This window comes from Muscardinus avellanarius (assembly GCF_963383645.1).
Source record: "Muscardinus avellanarius genome assembly, chromosome: 2".
Lineage (NCBI taxonomy): Eukaryota > Metazoa > Chordata > Mammalia > Rodentia > Gliridae > Muscardinus > Muscardinus avellanarius.
The window spans coordinates 12,326,947-12,348,007 of record NC_137787.1 but is presented as its reverse complement, the minus strand read 5'-3'; the positions used below and the strand labels follow the sequence as shown (position 1 = coordinate 12,348,007).

The following is a 21,061-nucleotide window of genomic DNA, read 5'->3' as shown; positions in this document are numbered from 1 at the left end:
AATTCTGGTTCCTCAAAGTCCAAACTTCTCCCTAGGCTCTGCTCAGATGCCAGCTCTCCTGGGGCTTAGTGTGCAGCCCTGCTTCCTCCTCAGGCATTTAACTTCTCCCTGCCTGTTATCCTAATGTTTTTGGCTCGCAAAGCCATTAAAACAGAAAGTATAATCTACCTTCAAGCTACTTACATTGTGCTGGCTACGTCTGCAGTGAAGTTGTGAGGCTCTGGGTGGGGGGCGGCCACTTTATTCATCCTTGTATTGGCCACAGTTGTACTGTATTTTACACAGAATAGAAGAGGTCTGGAAACGTTTGCTGAATTGAATTTGCAGAATTCTACTCTAAGTTGCCTCTTCTTGAGAGTTTATTTTTCTTTGTTGTTTGTTTGGGCGTTCTATCTCTGAGCTCCACCCTTGGACTTATTTTACTATTTTTATTTTGAAACAGAGTCTCACTAAATTGCTGAGGCTTTTGCCACGATGCTGAGGCTGGCCCTGAAACTGCAACCTCCTGTCTCAGCCTCCTAAGTACTGGGATTACAGGCATGTGCCATCATGCCTGGCCAGAACAGTTTGCTTTCAGTACTAATAAGGATATTGCTATTTTGATGACTGACAATACTCGGTAGATTAGATGAATAATGCAGCCATTGCTAAAACTTAGAGCAGCCCTCCTTTACCCGGTCCTCCTTCTAAATGACACATCTCCTTTCTCATAGGTTCTATTTCTGTTCCACCAAGCCCTGATTCAATTGTTTTCAATTCAACCCCCAGTCAACACCTACTAGAAATGATTCACAAGGCTTCTACTGTGTTGTGCTAAGAGGTTTCAAAACCCCACATCTAAAAGCCAGCCAATTCTAGAACATTTAAGTAGGACTTCAGCACAAACATAGAGGAATGTATGGATCTAGTTGGTATATAATTAAGACTTTGGATCTATCTGATGGAAAAAAAACTAGAAAAAGGGGAAGAAATTGTCGCTGCTTGATTGGTCCCTTAGACTCTACACAAGAAACTACATCATGAAACACCTAGATTTTTCACTTCAACAACAAATGATGCGAATAATGAACAGGGCGAGGCTCATACCTGGTCCTGGGGGGCCTCTCTGTCCAGGGAGCCCCATGGCTCCTTCTGGTCCTCTTGGGCCTGGCACCCCAGGAAGCCCTGGGATTCGAGGACAGGAATCCACATCTGCAGGTGGCCCCGGTTCACCTGGAATTGAAATCACCACATGTGTGATGGGCTCGTTGCTCAGGAACAAGACCTTCCTGCATTCTCCAGTTAAAGCTGGACTTTTGACACTAGACAAATACCAACAAAAATACTTAGCAAGATATCTAGTGTAAGTTCTTTAAAGGCAGGAACTTGTCTTGTTCACTGCAAGGACAGACAAAAACAAAAAACAAAAAACATTTGTCGAATAAATAAATGACTGCTGGAATGAGATAGTTAAATATCAGAGGAAGAAGAAGTAGAAAATAGTGACAGCTGGCTGAGGCAATGATAATCTGATGACAGTCCCAGGATTTCCGATCTTTGGATCATTTCTGTCTTACTGGGGTACCGGCCCCAGTTGGTATATTATACGTGGAACTGGGGATTCTTGAAGTTCCACTTACTGTGCCCCTAATTCAATACTCAACAGCCAGTTACTTAAATAGAATTTCAGGATTGCCAGAAGCTATAATGCAGTGACTTTCAGCTTTGAGTGCACATCGGAATGATCCAGGGAGAATATAAAAATATACTGATACCTGGCTCCCACCCTCAGAGATACTGGTACCCTCAATTTGGCTCTTCAAAAATACCACTTCTGAGACCCTATCTACATATTAAATGGAATTTGAGGGGACAGAACATGGGTATTAGTATGTTTTTAATTTTCCAAGTAATTTAAAAAAAACTTATTTTTACAACTTGGAAAAGATGGAAGATTAATATAAAATTTTCAGAAGTCTTTAAGTGGACAAAAATATATCATTAGCTTTTTTTTTTTTTGGCGGCAATGGGGATGGAACTCAGGGGCACTCTACCTCTGAGCGACATCCCCAGACCTATTTTTTATTCTTTATTTTGAAACAGGATCTCACTGAGTTGCAGAGGGCCTCACTAAGTAGCTGAGGCTGTCCGTGAACCGCTGATCCTCCTGTCTCAGCCTCCCAAAGGCTGGGATGACAAGCTTGCCCCACCATGCCTGGCTTCATTAGCATGTTTTAACCTCCCTTGTGATTCCAGTGCCAGCCAGGACTGAGAAGCACCTCTCTAAAGGACAGTTCCGACTCCAGCACATCACAATCTTTTGGCCAGATTGTTAGAAACTAGAGTTTTGAGTGGAAGGCTGAGGTGGGGCCTGACATCCGCATTACTACTAACAAGTTCCCAGTGGAGGCCAACGTACTGACCTGGAACACTGGGCCCGAGAACGGTAACGCTAAGGGTCTGACATTTAAAACTTCTTGATTATATCACATTTTTAAAGACATTTTCCTTTCTAAAAGCTTCATTTGGTTCCCATGCAAATGCCTCACAAGGGATTTTTTTAAAAAGGCACACTGAGCCCTAATGATAATAACTAACAATTATCAAGCACTTTCTCATGTCTCCGGCCCTGGGCTATTTCACAGCTAGACCCACTAACAATGCCATAGGTATGTGTTAATGTTACTGAAATGTAATAGGTAAGGGAACTCAATAAATAAGGGACATATTTATGGTCACAAATGACAAAGTCCAGGCTAAAATTCAAAATGTTCTGGCTTCAAACCCATGATCTTAGTCCCAAACCTTAATAACTGTGTGATAACATAAGCTTCTAAGAGATGAAACATTTAAAACATCCAGTTGACTGGTTATGGCTTTTTTAAAAACGCATACTAATATGCATAAGGATTTTAATAATGACAATGATAAATCAGTGAGAAAATCCTGGAAAAATGTGGCCACCACCACAAAGGTTTATTCTGTATAATTCTGAATTTGAATAAGCCAAAATGGACTTCATCTTGATAAGCTGCTTGGAACTGAACCACTTGTAAACTGTGGTATGAAACCACTAACAACAAAGGGACAGGTGCTTGTCCACAGTCCGTCTAGTTTAATATAAGACTTGGCTTTTCCACTGTGAGTGACTTGCGAGAGAATGTGTGGGAATATTTCCTATTTTTCCTAAATAACCCGGGCCTTTCCTAGATGGTGAGTGAGGGGAGGGGAGGTATTTGACTGGTGCTTTAGAGTTAGAATTTTGATGTTATAGTCCATATACAATCCAGAGAGGGGGGGGAGTAAAATAAAAGCTCATTAAATATTTAACTATAATTTTAAATACTAGCATTTAAAATAGCAAGTTTTTTTAAAAATTTAGAATGTTTACTCTTCACTTTTTTAACAAACTAGAAGAAGCAAGAAAAGGGCCAAGCTGTTTCTTCTTTTTTTGAGGGGTAGGGGTATTGAAGATTAAACTCAGAGGCATTCTACCTCTGAACTACACCCCCAGCCCTATTTTATTTATTTATTTATTTTTTTAAACAAGGTCTCATTAAGTTGTTGAGGGTCTTGCTAAACTGCTGAGACTGGCCTTGAACCTGCGATCCTCCTGTGTCGGCCTCACAAGTACTGAGATTACAGGTGTGCACCACCACACCCAGCTCCAAAGTGTCTCTAAGAGTCCTAAATATAATAAACATAATAGCCCTGTACTGAGGAAAATTTTCATTAGGGTTAATAACAGATGCTTGAAAGACTATAGGCAAGCATTCACAGTTTTTCTCTTTTTCCTTTGAGAAACACTTTTTATTCTCTTTGAAATTGCCAGACACAAAGTAATATGTTGCCTCTGCATTATACAGTATGAAGTGAACACTTTCTCTATCACACAAAGCAACGTGCTTCTTGGAAACGGACCGCGAGCTGTGGTAAGAAGGGCTTGTCACAGCTCCTTATTGGGTGACCAGGGCCCATCTTTTAATAACGCTGGTGCGACTTATTTGAGGGATGTTCTGAATATTTACATTGAAGAATTCGTGAAAGACACTCGCATTAGCATGCTCTGTGGAGTCTGACGGAGCACTCACACGCCTCCCGTCCCCATGGCAATGATGTAAGCTGAGATCTACCCGCCCTGACAACCTATAATGAGGGTGGCATTAGGGCGGTAATATGAGGTTACTATATCTGCAGCGAGGAAGCCGAGGCGTTAAAACCTAACGTAATGACAGCGCCCTGTCTGTAGAAATGTATCGGCGTATTGCACAACACACAGTGCAAAGAGTAAATGTAGAAATGAAGAGCAGGCAGACCGAGGGAAAATCATCAATTACAGCGATGCTTACCTCTGGGGCCTGGATCGATCCAAAGGCCAAGTCGAGGCCGGGCAGCGATTTTCACATGGAGAAAAGAGATTTTTAGATTTGTGAATTAGGGCAAAAATGGCATAGATTGTTTGGGAACATAAATAGTCATTCGGGACCACATCCATGAGAAGCAGAATGGAAGCATCTTATTTACATAAAAACCTCCACGTCCCCGTGACCGACAGGAGTCACTAGGATTTCGCTGTAATGGAGTTTTATTTCCAGGAAGACTTGAAATTCAACTCTCTTGAGAAATAGAATATTCTCGCTGATTTCCTATGGAAAGTGTGCCCTAAATTAATGTATGTAGGAATTCTGTTTGTTTAAAGGCTTCTGAAAATCCTGTGTCAAGTCTGCCTAGTTGTAGAGCATATGTCTGGAAAGGAAATATAAAAAGAACCCAAGCGCCCTTTGTCTTATTGTACTCTGATCTGTCATAAAACAGCATACTTTACTTGAGCTCTGGACTGCCAGGTTGCAAGATCGCAAACTATTTTGAATTTATCACCACGTTACAACGATATTGGTCTAGAATCTTGAACGATTACTTTTGTCAAACTCATACGCATACCGCTCTGGGCCTTTTCCTGAGCCTTCATCGACTTATTTGACCCTATGATCAAAAAGCTGTTGTCTGTAAAATGAAACAGCTTTTCGCCTTCATTGGGACCAGTACGCTTTACAGAAAAGAGTTACGTAAAACATCTAGGACAATCCATGGAAATTCAGAGATAGGAGGTGATTATATTTTCCTAACAAACAATAAACAAATCCACCACTGTCTCTTGTGAAAAGGAATATATATTTGATTTTTCAGAAATAGTGTATGTAACATCATCTTCACCATCCTCAACTTATTCATCCTGAGAGTAAAGATTGCTTTATCAAAACAGGAGACTCCGTGGCCTACAACTTTCTGAAAGGTGACCACCGTGGTACATGTTTGGACAAAATGTTGTGCGCACATGGCTGGGGGCATGGCCGCACACTGAGAACTCACCTGGAGGACCCTTGGGCCCTATCCTGCCTGGAGGTCCAAGTAAACCCTTCTCTCCAGGCAGCCCAGGAAGGCCATGTGGCCCCGGCGGCCCCGGAAACCCCATCGGTCCTAAAAGAAACATAACAATGAGGGTATGGAAATAAATCATTATGGAACAAGGCTAGCGTGCTGGGTATTGGCATGTCTGCCCAATCCTGATGTTCACAATTGGAAGCCCACCCACCTGCAGACGTGAGCACGCGAGGTTGATTTTATGCAGATGCACGTGGAGAGGGTTGCTGGGTACTGCGGCCTAGATGCGCACTGCACAGTCCCACAGATGCCACTCGTGCCCTGGGCATGGCGGCCTCCTGGTGTTTTTGACCTCTCCTCTGCCCTAACTGTACCCCGTGTTTCCCACTCAGTTCAGATTCGCGTTCAGTTATTGGACTCTGTTTGCAACCTTCAACACTTGATTCTTTAATATCCAGTTTCCTTATGTACAAAATAAGGAAATGCTAGTATTCTAACATATAATCAAGTCTAAAATTATCAATGGATAATGGATCTTCGTTATTGGTTCCTTTTCAGTGAAAAGTTCTATGAACCTAGTCATTCTCTGAAATTCTGATCCAGAAACTGCTAAACACTTTAGCTACTGAGCATTGAAATGTGACCAGTCCAAGCTGGGTTGTGCTGTGAGGAGGCGTGACTTATTGGGGGTGTAGTTACTATGTTTGCACAATTAGCTGCATAATTCCTTGATAAGTGTGTGTGTGTGTGTGTGTGTGTGTGTGTGTGTGTGTGTGTTGGTTACTGGGGATTGAACCAGAAACATTCTACCTCTGAGCTACATACATCCCTAGCATTTTTAATTTTTTATTTTGAAACAGGGTCTCTCTAGGTTGCTGAGGGTCCCACTACTTGCTGAGGCTGTCCTCAAACCTGAGCTCCTCCTGTCTCAGCCTCCCGAGCACAGGCATGCACCACCACACTTGGCTTCTCATTGATAATTTTAGACTTGGTTATATGTTAGAATACTAGCATTGGAATATATGATGTTGAGATAAAGTATGAAAGTTAACTTGATTCGTTTACTTTTTAAATGTGCCCACTGCATTTTTAAATCAAGCGTGTGACTCACATTATATTCCAATTGCTCAGTTCTGGCCAAGAGGATCCCTAAGAATATTATGAGGGGCTAAAGCCGAACTGAGGAAGGAAAGTGTCTCTTTCTTTTACATAAATCAAAGACTCTTTGGGGAAGTCAGGACATTTTGGAAGTATAAGCTAAGAAAAGCCTTCACGTGCTACTTCAGAAATGTCTCACACTCATACCTTTTTGGCCATCTTGCCCATCACATCCTGGAGCGCCCTGGCACCCTGGTGGGCCTGGCGGGCCTGGGGGACCCGGTGGTCCCGGCAGACCACAGTCACCTGGATCTCCTCTCAGGAGGTCAACACTCCCAGGGGGGCCTGGAGGCCCAGCTGCTCCTGACCACAGGGAGGAGGCAAAAACAGCCTTTTAGTTAAAGATAGAAGTGTATACTGGCTGCTTGAGAGCATCTTAAGAAAATAGCTTCATGATTTGCAAGCAAGGGATGTTGGGATTAAAATAATAAGAAAGTCAATAATATCAGAAACAAAACACAGAGTTTACCTCATGGAGCCCAAGCTGAGAAATGGCACAGATAATGGGTTAGTAGATGTTTAATCTTAGACGAAAGGAGTTTAAGCAAAAACGTCTTTACCTCCAGAGATATTCCTTTGGTAAGTATTAGTTTGTGGGTTTTGTTTGCATTTTTATCTCACTGCTTTAATAGGATGGATGGATGGATGGATGGATGATTGGATGGATGGATGGGTGGATGGGTGGGTGGGTGGATGGATGGATGGATGGATGGATGGATGGATAGGTGGATGGATGGATGGATGGATGGATGGATGGATGGATGGATGGGCAGGCAGATGGATAGATTGGCTTTTGAGAAAACTACTTCATCAGCCAATGGGAAAGGAATATTCAATCCTATTTGTAAAATTTATAAATTTATTATAAAATTTATAATTCTATTTGCAAATGAATCTCTATAGGAAGAAATGAGTTGACCTCCCCATTCTGTCCCCACTTAGCTTCTACACTTGGCACAATTTTTATTGCTTTTATTTTTCTCAGGGCACAAAGCCACCCTTAGCAGAGCCCTAAGGACTCTGGGATGTGGGTCTGTGTCTCTGCGGAAGCCTTCTAGGCTGAGTGTGACTATGACCGTCTGCCTGGAGCAGACAATGGCCCCGAGTTCTGTTCTTCTCAGATCCCCAGTTGGCTCAAGTCCACCCTAACTTCACTACCTTGTGGTAACTTCTAAAACTTCACCCTGCAAAGTCCGTCTCCATGAAGAGATGAAAGCAACGACATGGACTGTTGGGCTCATGAGGAGACTGTGTACTAGGTCCTGCCACTCTGGGCAAGGGGACAGGTGCCGGACACCAACAGGAAGGGTAGGATTCCCTGCAAGGAGGGCACTTGTGAAGCCTCTCGAGCAGTCTCGACTGGTGACAGGAAATGCTTGCTCTACATCGGAGTTTGTGCCCGGGCAGAGGTGGCCTGATAGAATTGACATGCAAGAGTCTACACTCTGGGTGCCCACACTCCCATGCAGCTGGGTCTCCCAGACCGATGGAGCTGATTCTGCTCTGCCACTCGCTGGTCCCAGGACCCCACAGAGTGGGGGCTCTAACGAAGGGAACACTACCACCCTTTGCAATGATGCTCTCATACCTCTTGGGCCATCGGGGCCAGGAGGTCCCGGATCTCCAGGTGGACCGGGGTCAGGAACGTCACCCTTGGGAGCTCTTCCTGGGATGCCTGCTGGACCAGGTGGTCCTGGTCTCCCTGCATAAGCACATGTTCCCATGTTATCTTCATTATAATTGGAAGATTTTGAATTCGTTATTTAAAGAGGAGTAAAGTGCTCAGCTTCTTACCTGGAGGACCTGGGGGACCTTTTTCACCAACAAGGCCTGGGGGAGAAATTCCTGGGCTCCCGGGGTCTCCACTTTCCCCTTTTATCCCGGGCATTCCCACTGGACCGGGTGGCCCCATTTCATGCAAACCTTAATAGGGAAAGCAGCATGAATACTACATCTGCTCCTTATTTTCCCTGTTGTGGTGCTTGAAAAGAAACCACTTCCCAATGGATGTGGCAGAGAAGTAGTTGGTTCTGTAGGGACCAGCCTCTGGCTGTAGTTTTCAAAAGAACTAGTCCCAATAATACCAACCAAAGACATGGCTAACTACCCATTCCATCTTAAATACCATTTTCTTTAATGTTCTTTTTATATAAGTCACCATCAGCACTAGAAATATTTCTAATACTGGGTCTCTAAGCTAAGTGAATTTTTCAGTTTTACCCCTAAATCTTGTGAAGTGAGAAAATCCCAGGGGAGGGTACTGTGCTACCTCATGCCCCTGGTCCTGTCCTGTCCTGTCCTCTCCTCTCCTCTCCTCCCCCCTCCCCTCCCCTCCCCTCTCCTCTCCTCTCCTCTCCTCTCTTCTCCCCTCCTCTCCTCTCCTCCCCTCCTCTCCCCTCCCCTCCTCTCCCCAACCCTCTTTTGTTGTTTTTTATGATGATGTTATTTGTCATTGTTTTTGTTTTGTTTGTTTGGGCACTGGGGATTGAACTCTGGGGTATTCTACCTCTAAGCTACACCCCAGGTCTCTTTTATTTTGAAACAGGATCTGGCTAGGTTGCTGTGGCTGGTCTCAAACCTGTGATCCTCCTGCCCCTGCCCCCAGGTACTGGGATTATAGGTGTGCACCACCGGTGCTAGGTTCCATATCCCTCTTGAATGGTGTTTTATTCCTTTATTTCTCTTTTTATGCTGGGGTTTAAACCTAGAGGCTTTCTACCTCTGAACTACACCCCCAGCCCTTTTTATTTGTTTGTTTGTTTGTTTATTTATTTATTTATTTTATTTTGAAACAGAGCCTTGCTAAATTGTTGAGGCTGGCCTCAAACAAACTTACAATCCTCCTATCTCAGCCTCCCAAGTACGACAAATGGTGTTGTGTCTTACCTGAAGCACCTTTGCTTCCTTTCTCCCCCTTCAAACCATGCAAGCCATTCAGGCCAGGAGACCCGGAGGGACCTGAAAAACACCACAGGCCTGTGTCCCAAAGGCAAGAACAGCCACTCTGCCACAGTAATGGGCACCACCCAGCAGAGGGTATGCCGAGGGGGACAGATCTCACTGTGTGAAGGTCATTATAAAAGTAGGAATCCAGGTGATGGCTAACACATTCATTTGATGAAGTCTCTCTGCCAAGACAGCTTAACATATATTTCTTTAGTTTGAAGCACCCCTGTTGTCTTATAATGACAAAATACCATCTAGAATGACTGAATCTCGATGTAGTGAGTTACCTTCGATTTAATGACAATAAAATCATTTTAGAATGGTAACGAGATTGGAAACAAATCTGTGTCTCCTACCACCCAGGCTCAGGATATTTCCCAGCCACCCGTGTCTGCAGGTCCTAAAGCCTTCCAGATCTGGCCATGTTATTCAGGGCAGCTGGCAGCTGTGCCATACTGAGACATACACATCCTGCCTAATTTTATTCTAACCATCACTACTATAATATCCCTGTAAGCCAACTCCAGCTATAGCTATTTTATTACATCCACCTCATTCAGAACCATTCTGATGCCTTTTTACAACAGCCATATTTACTTCTCAATGACCACACACACACACACACACAAAAAAAAAAAAAAAAAAAAAAAACCCAGGCTTCATAACTACATGCTCTGAGAACCTTCTGCCAGGCATCAGTGTGGTCCTTAAAGGAGATCTCTCAAGGCTGGCTTTACATAAGCTGTCCCCGAGCTTCCAGTAAGAAATTTCCCTGAAGGTTTCCCACCGATATACTAGGAGTTGTGCTTGACTTTCCCAAATGAGCATCTTTTCAAACAGGAGTTTCCTAATTGCCCAGCATAGAGCTAGAGTATGAAGAATAGAAGAAGAGAGAAGAGGGGGGAAAGGGAGGGAAAAGGTAGGTGGTGAATATCACAGAACGCCTAATGAGGCCTGAGCCCAGCTGAGCGCGTCCTGCGAATCTTGTCCCTCTTTATTTGGAGAACGAGGCTTTTGCCTCAACACCAGGCCAAGCCCAGCAACCTGTTTCACTGGTGACTCTTCTGTCCAGTACCTGCTCCTTCTCATGCAGGATTGACAGTGATCCCAACCATTCCCTCAGCCATTCACCCAGTTTAGGCTCACAGCTCTCAAATATGGGACGATAACATCCTCATCTTGTGTGACTGAACACACAGGAAGTGTCCCTCACCCACACCCATGATACCTACATAAGGCTCCCTCTCTCTGTGCCTTCTAATACAAAACTCACGTCTGTAGGTGGCTGTCTCTCCAACACAAAGGTAAACCCTAGTGTGACCCCAGGTCCTACTAGTCTCTCTATCCTCACACTTAGCAGATTTCCTGACACACAGTAGGTGTTCAAGAGATGTTTGTTGAATGAGTAAATAAAAGAATGTGAAATAAGGAAGTGGAGAGATGGAAGATGTGGAGAGAAAGCTATATATTTTTTAATAAGAGGGCTACAATTTCTGCTTGCATGTCACGTATTTGATACATTTATAGGACGAATGTGATTTAGTGCAGTTAGAGGAGTCTCTTTGTGTATAAATAATTTGAGTGTTAATTGTTATTTGTTCATTAAAGGAAGTCCTCTGTGGATGTCATATTGGAGGATGGCATGGTTGGTCAGTTCTGTCCTATCTGCACTTGAAACACGTGGTTGTCACTCTTTTTAAGATCTCAACATTAGATTGATTCCCATGAGTCATAGTCTCTTTCACTGAAACCAAAAATGGGAACACATCCTTTATTTTCCCTAAATCTCTTCTTTTTCCAACCACTTTTGAACAGTCCTGGCTTAGCTTTTTCCAATCCTTTTTCCTCTTAGATGAGCCAATATTGCAAGTTCGCAGCGAAAGAACACAATGACCTTCTCCATCTGCCAAAGCAGGATATTTATTGCAACCTATCTGAAATGATAATAAATTTCTGAGGCCACTTTGCTATCTCCGTGTGTTTTGATCTCCAGTTAGCCAGGGAGATTGATGGCATGGGGGACTTGGCTGAGGGTGGAATGTCCCAGCCGCTGCCAACTCTGCATTGTCACACCAACACACCCAGATCCTGGGCTGTCAGGGCCCAGCCCCTTGCCATTGTTGAACTGGCCGACCCTTATCTGACCTAATGTTATCTTTCTAAATTGAATGCAGCTACATCTGGGTAGGGTTTTAAGGGTAATTTTTCCTTTTGACTGAAAGCCTTTTATCAATCCCATCTCTAAATCAGAAAGTTGCTCATGCATAAAATATATACGGTGCAGATGAGAGGCAATTAGGCTAACAAAGCACATTCCTAGGTAATGAGGAATTTTTATTCACCTCTCTGATCGTCCTTCTGCTTAACAACCGTCATTTAAGGCTGCATCAGGCCGCACTCACTGTACGAGTGCCCCCCTCGGTATGTCTCATCTCTACCCCGGCACAACTGTGCCTTCCATCTGTGTCTGCCAACCCACCTTTTGTGAATAATTTCCACTTTCGATTGTCTTTTTTTTATTCTAATGCCTGCAAATACTACTTTAGACCCCAGGAATCATATACGGGTTTATACTTTTAATAAAGTGTCTAGTGCATCCCTGTTAGCCTGGTTTGAGCACTGGAAGTTCTGCCTCCAAAGACGTCCCTCAGACTCAGGCAAGGCTGACCAGCTGGACACCCCGACTTTGAAGCTGAAGGCAAAGGAAGAGCTTTATGTCTATAGGTAATAGTTGAAAAACCTTGAAATGCTTATCAAAAAAGATTCTGAAATGGGATTTAAATAATCAGTCAATTAATCTGTTTTGTACTACTAGGGATTGAACCCCGGGGCATTCCACCTCCAAGCTGCACTGCCCCCTCCAGCCCTATTTTTAACTCTTTATTTATTTTTATTTTTGGTGGTACTGGGGATGGAACCCTTCTACCTCCAGGCTATACTCCCAGACCTATTTTATATTTTATTTGGAAACAGGGTCCCTTAAGCCAGTGAGGCTGGCTTCGAACCTGCACGATCCTCCTGTCTCTGCCTCCCAAGCGTGGGGATTATAAGCGTGCGCCACCATGGTTGGCTAACTCTTTATTTTGAAACAGGATCTCACTAAGTAACTGAGGCTGGTCGCGAAGTGATCCTCCTGTCTCAGCCTCCCAAGTACTGGGATTCCAAGTGTATTGCCACCACACCCAACTAAAAAATTTTTAAGAAATTCAGCAAATATGTGAATGGTTACTAAGGGAATAAGAAAACCTAAGACCAAATGTATCTCATGACAGGTGCTGATGAGACAACGGGAAGGAAGCAAGAGAGACAGAACGCCAGCCAGCCAGAACAAACACGCGGTGATGTCGCGCTTGGCACGTGCTGTGCGGGTGAGGTGGGAGAGCTGCAATCTGGTTGTAAAAAGGGGTGGGGAACATTTCTACAATTTTCATAGCTCTAAGATACATGGCATTTTCTTCCTGATTTAAACACACACACACACACATACACACACGCACGCACGCACACACATGCACTCACGCACACACATGCACGCACACGCACACACGCACGCACGCACGCACTCACACACATGCACACAAGTGTTTTTTGTAAAATGAAATGTTTTCCCTTGCCATTGAGCAAAAGACCCAGCCCACATTCTTTATAACAGGGTCATGGCAGAGATAACTTCTCAGGAGTTTCCATCATTTCCCCCTGACATTCATACCCATCTCAGAATTGGGTGTTTTACAGGGAATATATACTTGCAAACTTCAATCTAGGAATGGAGCCACTTTTAGCATATGTTTAAGTTAAAGTTTAAATCTGATCACACACAAGCGGGCCTCAAATTCCATATGGCCTGTTCGAGCAGAGCAAACAACTTTGAGCTCTGCAGCTGGTTTGTTCAAACAAGATAATCAGTCCCCTTGACTTATTTAGAACATACTTCAAATATTTAGCTTCTCAGTTCAAAGTGTTTCTGCTGGAGCGTGGTTCATTTTGATATCAGCATGATAAACGGCAGCTATGGATTTATGCTGTAGATGTTTTAACTCTTAGGAATGCACTTGGCTGTGGGATTGTGTTTAGACAGAGCGTCCGCTGAGCCGTGTGTAGCAAAAGAGTGTCACTGCGTGGTCAGGAAGCTCACTGCACCGTACGCGTGGTGGGACTGTGTGACCAGCCTGTCCACCTCCTCGCTGCCCCTGAACAAACTCACCATCACTTCATCACCCAGACTTGGAATGACACTAGAGACTGCTTGGGGAGAACATTGGTATGGATCAATTCATTAGCATTTTTCAAAAATGATATATCATGCTGAAGTTGTGTGATAAATGGTAACTAGTGAAAGAGAAGGAGGAATGTAACACACGCCTTGTCATTTAAGTCAAATTGGGTATGGACTGTGATGGCACAGGGACCCTGGAAAGTCCTTGCTGTTTTACAAAACTGGGAGGTAGGAAGGAGCAGAAATTAGGTAGAGGTGGTTAATGATGGAAAATACTTTCCTTTGGTTCTTTGGTTCTTTATCAACTTTCTCTCTCTCTCTCTCTCTCTCTCTCTCTCTCTCTCTCTCTCTCTCTCACACACACACACACACACACACACACACCACACACCATCAATGAATATCCCATGAAGACTGGGGATTGCCAGAGACAGGCAGTGGCCACCATCACCAGAGAAACTAAAAATAACAGAAATATCATTTTATTTGAAACTTGAATTCATCACAAATCTCTGGACTTCACAAGACTAAAGAGCGGTAGCCAGCATTCCCAGCATGTGAGGGGAGCTCTCCGCATGCCCCATGGAGTCGCGTGGAAATGCGAGTGTGCCGACTCTTCAACATACACAGCCTTCCCCCCAGCAGTGTTGGTCCCAGCAAGACAGACCACACTGTGACTTGCTGAGAGGTGGAATTATTTGATATTTATCTGATGTGTGAAGAGGGGGGAAAGGATGGGAAAACAGAAACTGTACTTTCAAAACAATAAAATGATTCATCCCAAAAGTGGTTCTTGACTCTTCTGAAGAAAGGTACTTTTAATTTTATCAACACTTAGCATATGGCTAAATCAATGAGCAGAAGGCGGTAGAAGAGACAGAGAAAAGAGGACATGGGGGAGACTGTTACGGGACTCTCCCAGGTAGGGGTTGGACCTTCACCTGAGGTGTAGACCCTCAACTTCATGCCACTAACTCAGTTACACATTCATGGGTCTGTAGACTTAGTTACTTCTGCTGCCAACCAAAGTAATTATTGGGAATTTACTGGGTGCCTAAGCTACACAAGGTCTTGCTTTTTTTAAAACCACATTCCATATGGTAAAAAGCCTCTGAGCACACAAGTGTGATAAGATGTAAACATTATGCTAGAGGGATGCACAAAGTACACATGAAAAGGAAGATTTTTAAAGATAGGAGAAATAGACTAAAGAGAGACAGGCATCATGAGTAAGTGAGAGGGCGTGAAGCTCTGTAAACAGCAAGCATATATATCACATCATATCATGCCATACTATATCAGATGTGCATAACCAGTCTGCAGTTACCCTTAAAGCACGCAAAACCCAACCTGGAAAAATGTTTATTTATCAAACAAAGAAATTGCATACTTACTGCTCTCTTTGCATAACACTTTATTCTTTTTCTTTCCTATACTTACCTCAATTGTAGATACATATCTAAATAATAAATAATATATTTATTAATATATATAGATAAATATATATAAATATATATAATATATATAAATATATATATTATGTATATATATTTATTATATATATATATTTATCTTCTACTAGGTGAAATTTTCATGAAGGCGAGGATCTGAACTATTTTCCTCAAAGCTAGCACCTAGCATCTAACCCAGAGTCTAGGGCCTAATGGGAGGTTGCCTGTCCTGTGGAGACAGGAGATGGATAGACCTGAGCATTAGAAAAACACCAGATAAACGCCCTCAGAAATGACATGGTGGCAGCAGCATTCTGGACATCCCCCTGTAGAAGGCAGATCAAGGTCAACAGGCGCTGCCTCAAGTCCTGGGATTAGGAAGAACAGGAAGATGCTAGTGGCTTCCATGACAGAGTGGAGTGACCAAGACCACAGTTCCAGTGGGATCAGGACAGGTGCCACGAGTTTACTCTTACTGATCAGATGTATTCACTGGGCCAGGCATCCTTTCGACCTACCTTTCATTCCCGGAGGTCCCGGTGTCCCTGGATCCCCTGGGAAGCCTCTTGGTCCAGGGTCCCCAGCTGCTCCTGGTTGTCCCTTTGGCCCAGGCATCCCCTGATCACCTGAGGACAACAGGGAGGTGTGGCCGACTTCCTGATGACACAGGAGTAATATTCACTGGGAAAGTCATCTTTGTTTTTGGTGTTGTTGTTTTTGGTACTGGGGATTGAATCCAGGGGCATTCTACCTCCAAGCTACACCCCCAGCCCTATTTTTTTTTTAACTTTGAAACAGTGTCCCACTAGAGCCGGGTGTGGTGGCACACGCTTGTAATCCCTGTGCTTGGGAGGCTGAGACAGGAGGATCGCACAGGTTTGAAGCCAGCCTCAGCTACTTAGTGAGGCTCTAAGCAACTTAGTGAGACCCTGTTTCCAAATAAAATATAAAATAAAAACGTCTAGGAGTATAGCCCGGAGGTAGAAAGCCTTTGGGTTCCACCCCCAGTCCTCCAAAAAAAAAAAAAAAGAAACAGTGTCCCACTAAGTCGTGGAGGGCCTCACAAGTTTACTGAGACTGGCTGCAAACCACCTGTCTCAGCCTTCCAAGTACTGAGATTACAAGTGAGTATCACTATGCCCGGCTTGTCTTTGTTTTTAATATATTGCTTTATTACTTTTTTTTTCTATATTTCTTAACTCTAAGAAGAAAAATGTACTTAACTTCAGAAGGATAAAATATACTTCAAACCAAGTGAAGCTGTCAATTGTGATTTTAAATTTTTTCGTTTATTTCTGACTTGGCAGGGAACGGATCCTCAGAACCCTGGGCTGTAAATGTCATATCTGCTTTGGGTCTACAGCAGGGGGCTGCAGAGGGTGGCAGGGGAGAGGCCATGGTGAAAAGCAGGTGAAATGATAGCAGAAAAGACAGACCACGTGTTGTGGAGGTGTGGTCTTCATTACACCTGTCACAGAGTGACCCCATGTGAGGACACTAGCTTTACAGGTGAGCAACAGGTATGTTTAAGTGAAAAAGGCACATTTGAACCTAGGTTTAAGTGAAGACTGTCTCTACCTGATACACTAAGAGGTCTGTAGGTGCCCAGGAAGTTCCCAGGTTTCCCTTCAGTACCTGGATACCCTGGGGGTCCCGAGGAGCCTGGTAGTCCTGGTCTTCCTGGTGGTCCTCTCTGCCCCGGAACTCCCAGGATGCCTTGCTCTCCGGGGGCTCCAGACTGTCCTAAAGAAGGAAGGAGTCAGTCAAATCTGAGTAGGAGTGGAATGCTCTTTGGGACAGTAAACATGTCCCAACTTCAGCCAACTTGGTCCAACAAACAGCCAACTTTGGCCCTTGGTCTTTTCTTTCTTTACTTTCTTGTACTTAGTATTTTTCCATGGAAATGAAGGTAACATTATAAAACAATTGAAAACAAAATGTTCCTAATCCTACCACCTTAACAACCATATATATATATATATATATATATACACTCATGAGAATAATACCAACAATTTTATATCCTAAATTTTTAAATTAGTGTTATTTCATAAATAATTTTCCAAGTTTGTCATAGTTTTCCTAATTATCCTTTTTGAATGACTGGCTGCTGAAAATTTTATTCAACCTTAATTAAATTAGTTAATTTAATTTGCTTCTACCAATGACCATTCAAGTTATTTCTAACTCTTTGCTTTATGCATAATGATCTTTATACGTCTTTAAATAATATTTTTCTCTCATTAAATTATTTTCTTTGGAAAAATTTCTAGGAGTAGAATTTCTAGGTAAATAATGTGATATGTGCAGGCATATTTTAAATATTGATACTTGTCTCCATAGGGCTGAGAGAGGGAGTAGATACTTATACTCTCAATATTTTTTATAGTAAACATCTATGAGTGCAAATGAATACAGCCAAGTGTCTGAAGGACAATTTCCTCTCTAGGGGTCCTGTTCTCTTGGCTTGAATTCAAAATAGCTTCCCTTTCCTTGTGAAGCAGGAAGCTGCAAAGCACTAGCACCTTCTCTCTGCCGTGGGTCACCCCTCATAGCTGGCAGTGGCCTCAACAAAGGGTAAGAATTCACCCATACATCAGGATTTGTTCTGAGGGACTGCACAGACATTTTTAGTGATGACAAACCCTTAGTGTTTTGAATGGCTTAGCTTTCCTGTTGCAATAGGGTTTTATGTTTGTTTGGTTCGTTTTGAGTTTTAGTAAAGTACAGTAGATTAAGAAACAGGGCACAATGGTGCATGCCTGTAACTGGTAAGCCCAGTACTTGGGAGGTTAAGACAGACGAATCGCAGGTTTGAGGCCAGCCTCAGCAACTTAGCAAGATCTTCAGCAACAACTTGGTAAAACTTGGTTTCAAAATAAAAATATTAAAAGGGCTAAGGATATAGCTCAGAGGTAGAGCACTCCGGGGTCCATCCCCAGTACAAAAAAAAGAAAATTAGAGTAGATTCGGTGATAGTCCCACAATGGCCACCTGAGAAGATAAGAATCACCCATTCTCATTGCCCTTCTCAATTGGAGAGAACAGACTCCAAGAATTGCCTGTGGCTGGGGCAAAGGATGGAAATTACAGAATCGTCCAAATGTGAATTACTTGCCATATTCACTATGACTTTGTCAAAACCTAGGGATGCCCAGTCAACGTGTGTGTATTATTGTTTCAACGTCATTGATCGTGTGAGTCATAGCGGAAGAAAAGATAGAGCATCCCCGGGGCCTGACCCATTGTTCCTCTGGGCCACAGGCGCTGGGATCGTGTTACACACAATCCTTTTGATAGAATCAAAAATACTGCTATAGTCACTGCCAACTGGAAGGATGAAAGTAGTGGTTCTCTTTTCAAACCAAACGACTTTGGTTTTGTTTGAATCAGAAAAACAGAGCTCTCTACCTTGGAATCCAGGGCTACCTGGCTCACCCTTTGGGCCAGGTGGTCCAAACTGACTGCCAGGGTCACCTTTGCTTCCTGTAAGAGATAAAGCACATGAAATGTTACTTAAGACAGTTGAATTTGGTCTCCTGCAAATGACTAAATAACTTTCATAAGATTTGTCATTAGAGACTATCTTCAAGTGTTCTGGGGAAGGATTTTTTTTAAAAACAACTTTCTTCTTGAATAAAAATAATGTAATTTGTAATTTAAATACAACATGTAGCCAGATAGAGTGGCGCACGCTTGTAATTCCCATGCTTGGGAAGCGAAGACAGGAGGATTGCGCAGGTTCAAAGCCAGCCTCGCTGGATTAAGAGACCCTGTTTCCAAATAAAAAATTAAAATAAGTATGGGAGTATAGCCCGGAAAAGGGTTTCCAGGAACCCCAGTACCACCAAAAAAAAAAAATTAATAAATACAACATGCATACACACAGTGTTGTAGTTCATAACAATCATAAGAAACTGTAACCACTGAGAAGTTTGAGTTTTTAAGCCCTAAATTTGTTTTTTCAAATTTACGATTCTTTTAAGAAATTGTTTGGCCTTTAGTGACTCCACCCTTACATTATGCTTTAGAAACTGAAACAGAAATTATCACTGTTTAAGCTGCTTTGGCCATACTTTCCAGCTCTCTTACAACGAAGTTCAACTCAGTGTCCTTGTAAAGGTAATATCACAAAGGCATACTTTGTGGAAAGCTGTTGACAAGAGCCACACATTGGAAGGACACTATAGACAATGGCTACCGTTGTCCCACAAAGCTAATCAGCTGCACCCTACATGTCTCCAGATCCAAAGACCTAGATTACAGCTAGCAGCCGGTTTTAAGTGGAGGCGGCAGACTGAAGTGGAAGGGAAGGTTAGAGGATAGCTGTGCTTATTAGGGGGGAAGGGAAGTAAGCTGGGCTTGCCGTGGTGCACCTGCCTACTACTGGGCTCTTCTAAGAGGGCCCCTCATGCACAGAAGGGACCCTCCAGCCCGACCCTACTCAGCATCACTACTAATTGCTCAGGATGGGAATCTGGTCCATCCCAAGTTGGCAAGTCTCTTCTTAAGAAGATTAAATTGAAAACCTGAGACTTTGAGATCCTTGGCTGTTGGGCAGAAAACAAAGATTATTATGTGTTGTTCTGATGTGGAACGTGCCGGAGTGTATATAAACGTACTGTGCTTCGACGCCTTGCAGACATGGCCTACTACAAGTGTGAAGGAAACAAGAGGTGGCTTTGTACCGTGCAAAAGGCAGAGGGGCTACAGGAAATTCTCAAGTGAGCAAGGAGGAAAAATTCTGAATTCTGGAAGTATAAAGCAACCGAATCAAATATGAAAAACTCCCAGTTGTAATCATTTCTGAAAAAAGAGATCCAGATTATTCTTGCTGAATAGATAAGCATGCATAGTTCATGTTCTTATATAGCAATTATCATAGTATTTATAAGTTGTCTCTCAAAATGTACTATTAGTGGTAAGAGGATTTTAGGCAATTCATTAATGTCTTTTATATTTTAAAGTTGTTTATTTTAATTTTCATTAAAGTACTACGTAACTATGTCATATCTGTGAACTCACAGATAGTGAGGTTAAGGTTAAGGCTAAGGTTTAATTTTAAAGTAGATTTAAAGACAAATATTAAACCAATGATATATCATGATAGGGCAACTATTAAAGGTTTTATATAAACATTGGAATTTAAGATATCCTGATTTTTGTTTATTTGCTTTTTGTCCAGATACAGGGTAAATGAAAGCTCTATGATGCCTTTTTTTTTTTTTTAAATTTGGGTTAATTTTCTTTTCACTTTACCCGAAAATCTAACAGATGTAAAATGTCAGTCATGTTTACAAGGCAACATTATTTCTGGCTCGGGATAAGCTAAGGCCTGTGAGGCTGAATCCAACTTGCAGCTTATTTTATAAATAAAGTTTTATTGGGGCAGAGACACACACACCCCGGTGGTCACACACTGTTTTTGATTTCTGTCCTGCACAACACAATTGAATAGTTGTGACTGAGACCAGATGCCCCACAGAGCTGAAATTTTTTATGATCTGGTCTTTTGGGGGAAAATATATAGCTGACCTCTGGTTTATGATAAAAAAAAAACAATTCAATTATAAATTCATCTGTCTTGGGAATTCTTAAGTTAACTGTTAACAGTTTTGAGAAGTTGTGGCTTTGGTAACTTGTGCCCTGGGGTTCTTCCAATTGGGGCAGTGATGGTTGTACTGATGAAGTCCTTAGAAGAGACTGGCTCCAGTGGGGCACGAGGCTTCTAAGCTGCAGTGGACACTGCCACAGATGTGGATCTGGCCCCCTGTACCTGAGCAGACACTCGAGGGGGTGTGGTCTCCATGATGCTGTGAGGACTCCAGGACTCCCACTGAGGAGGAAGGTCTAGGAGCCTGCAGGCATGCTGTTTCCTGTCTGGTACCCTTGGATCTGATTGACAGGTGAGAACTCTTTGGGTCATGAG

At 42.9% G+C, this 21,061-nt stretch overlaps 1 protein-coding gene across 1 annotated transcript in view; it reads right to left on the bottom strand.

Annotated features, from left to right (window-relative positions):
* Positions 1–21,061, bottom strand: part of COL4A4 (collagen type IV alpha 4 chain) — a gene marked incomplete at both ends in the record, with an annotated part of 123,725 nt that overhangs the window by 11,994 nt on the left and 90,670 nt on the right. The window contains 9 exons of the mRNA XM_080689307.1: positions 1,087–1,212; positions 5,350–5,457; positions 6,667–6,822; positions 8,108–8,221; positions 8,314–8,442; positions 9,406–9,477; positions 15,651–15,758; positions 16,768–16,875; positions 18,544–18,618. Coding sequence (XP_080545433.1) covers positions 1,087–1,212; positions 5,350–5,457; positions 6,667–6,822; positions 8,108–8,221; positions 8,314–8,442; positions 9,406–9,477; positions 15,651–15,758; positions 16,768–16,875; positions 18,544–18,618 — 996 coding nt within the window. The remainder of the gene's footprint in view (positions 1–1,086; positions 1,213–5,349; positions 5,458–6,666; positions 6,823–8,107; positions 8,222–8,313; positions 8,443–9,405; positions 9,478–15,650; positions 15,759–16,767; positions 16,876–18,543; positions 18,619–21,061) is intronic.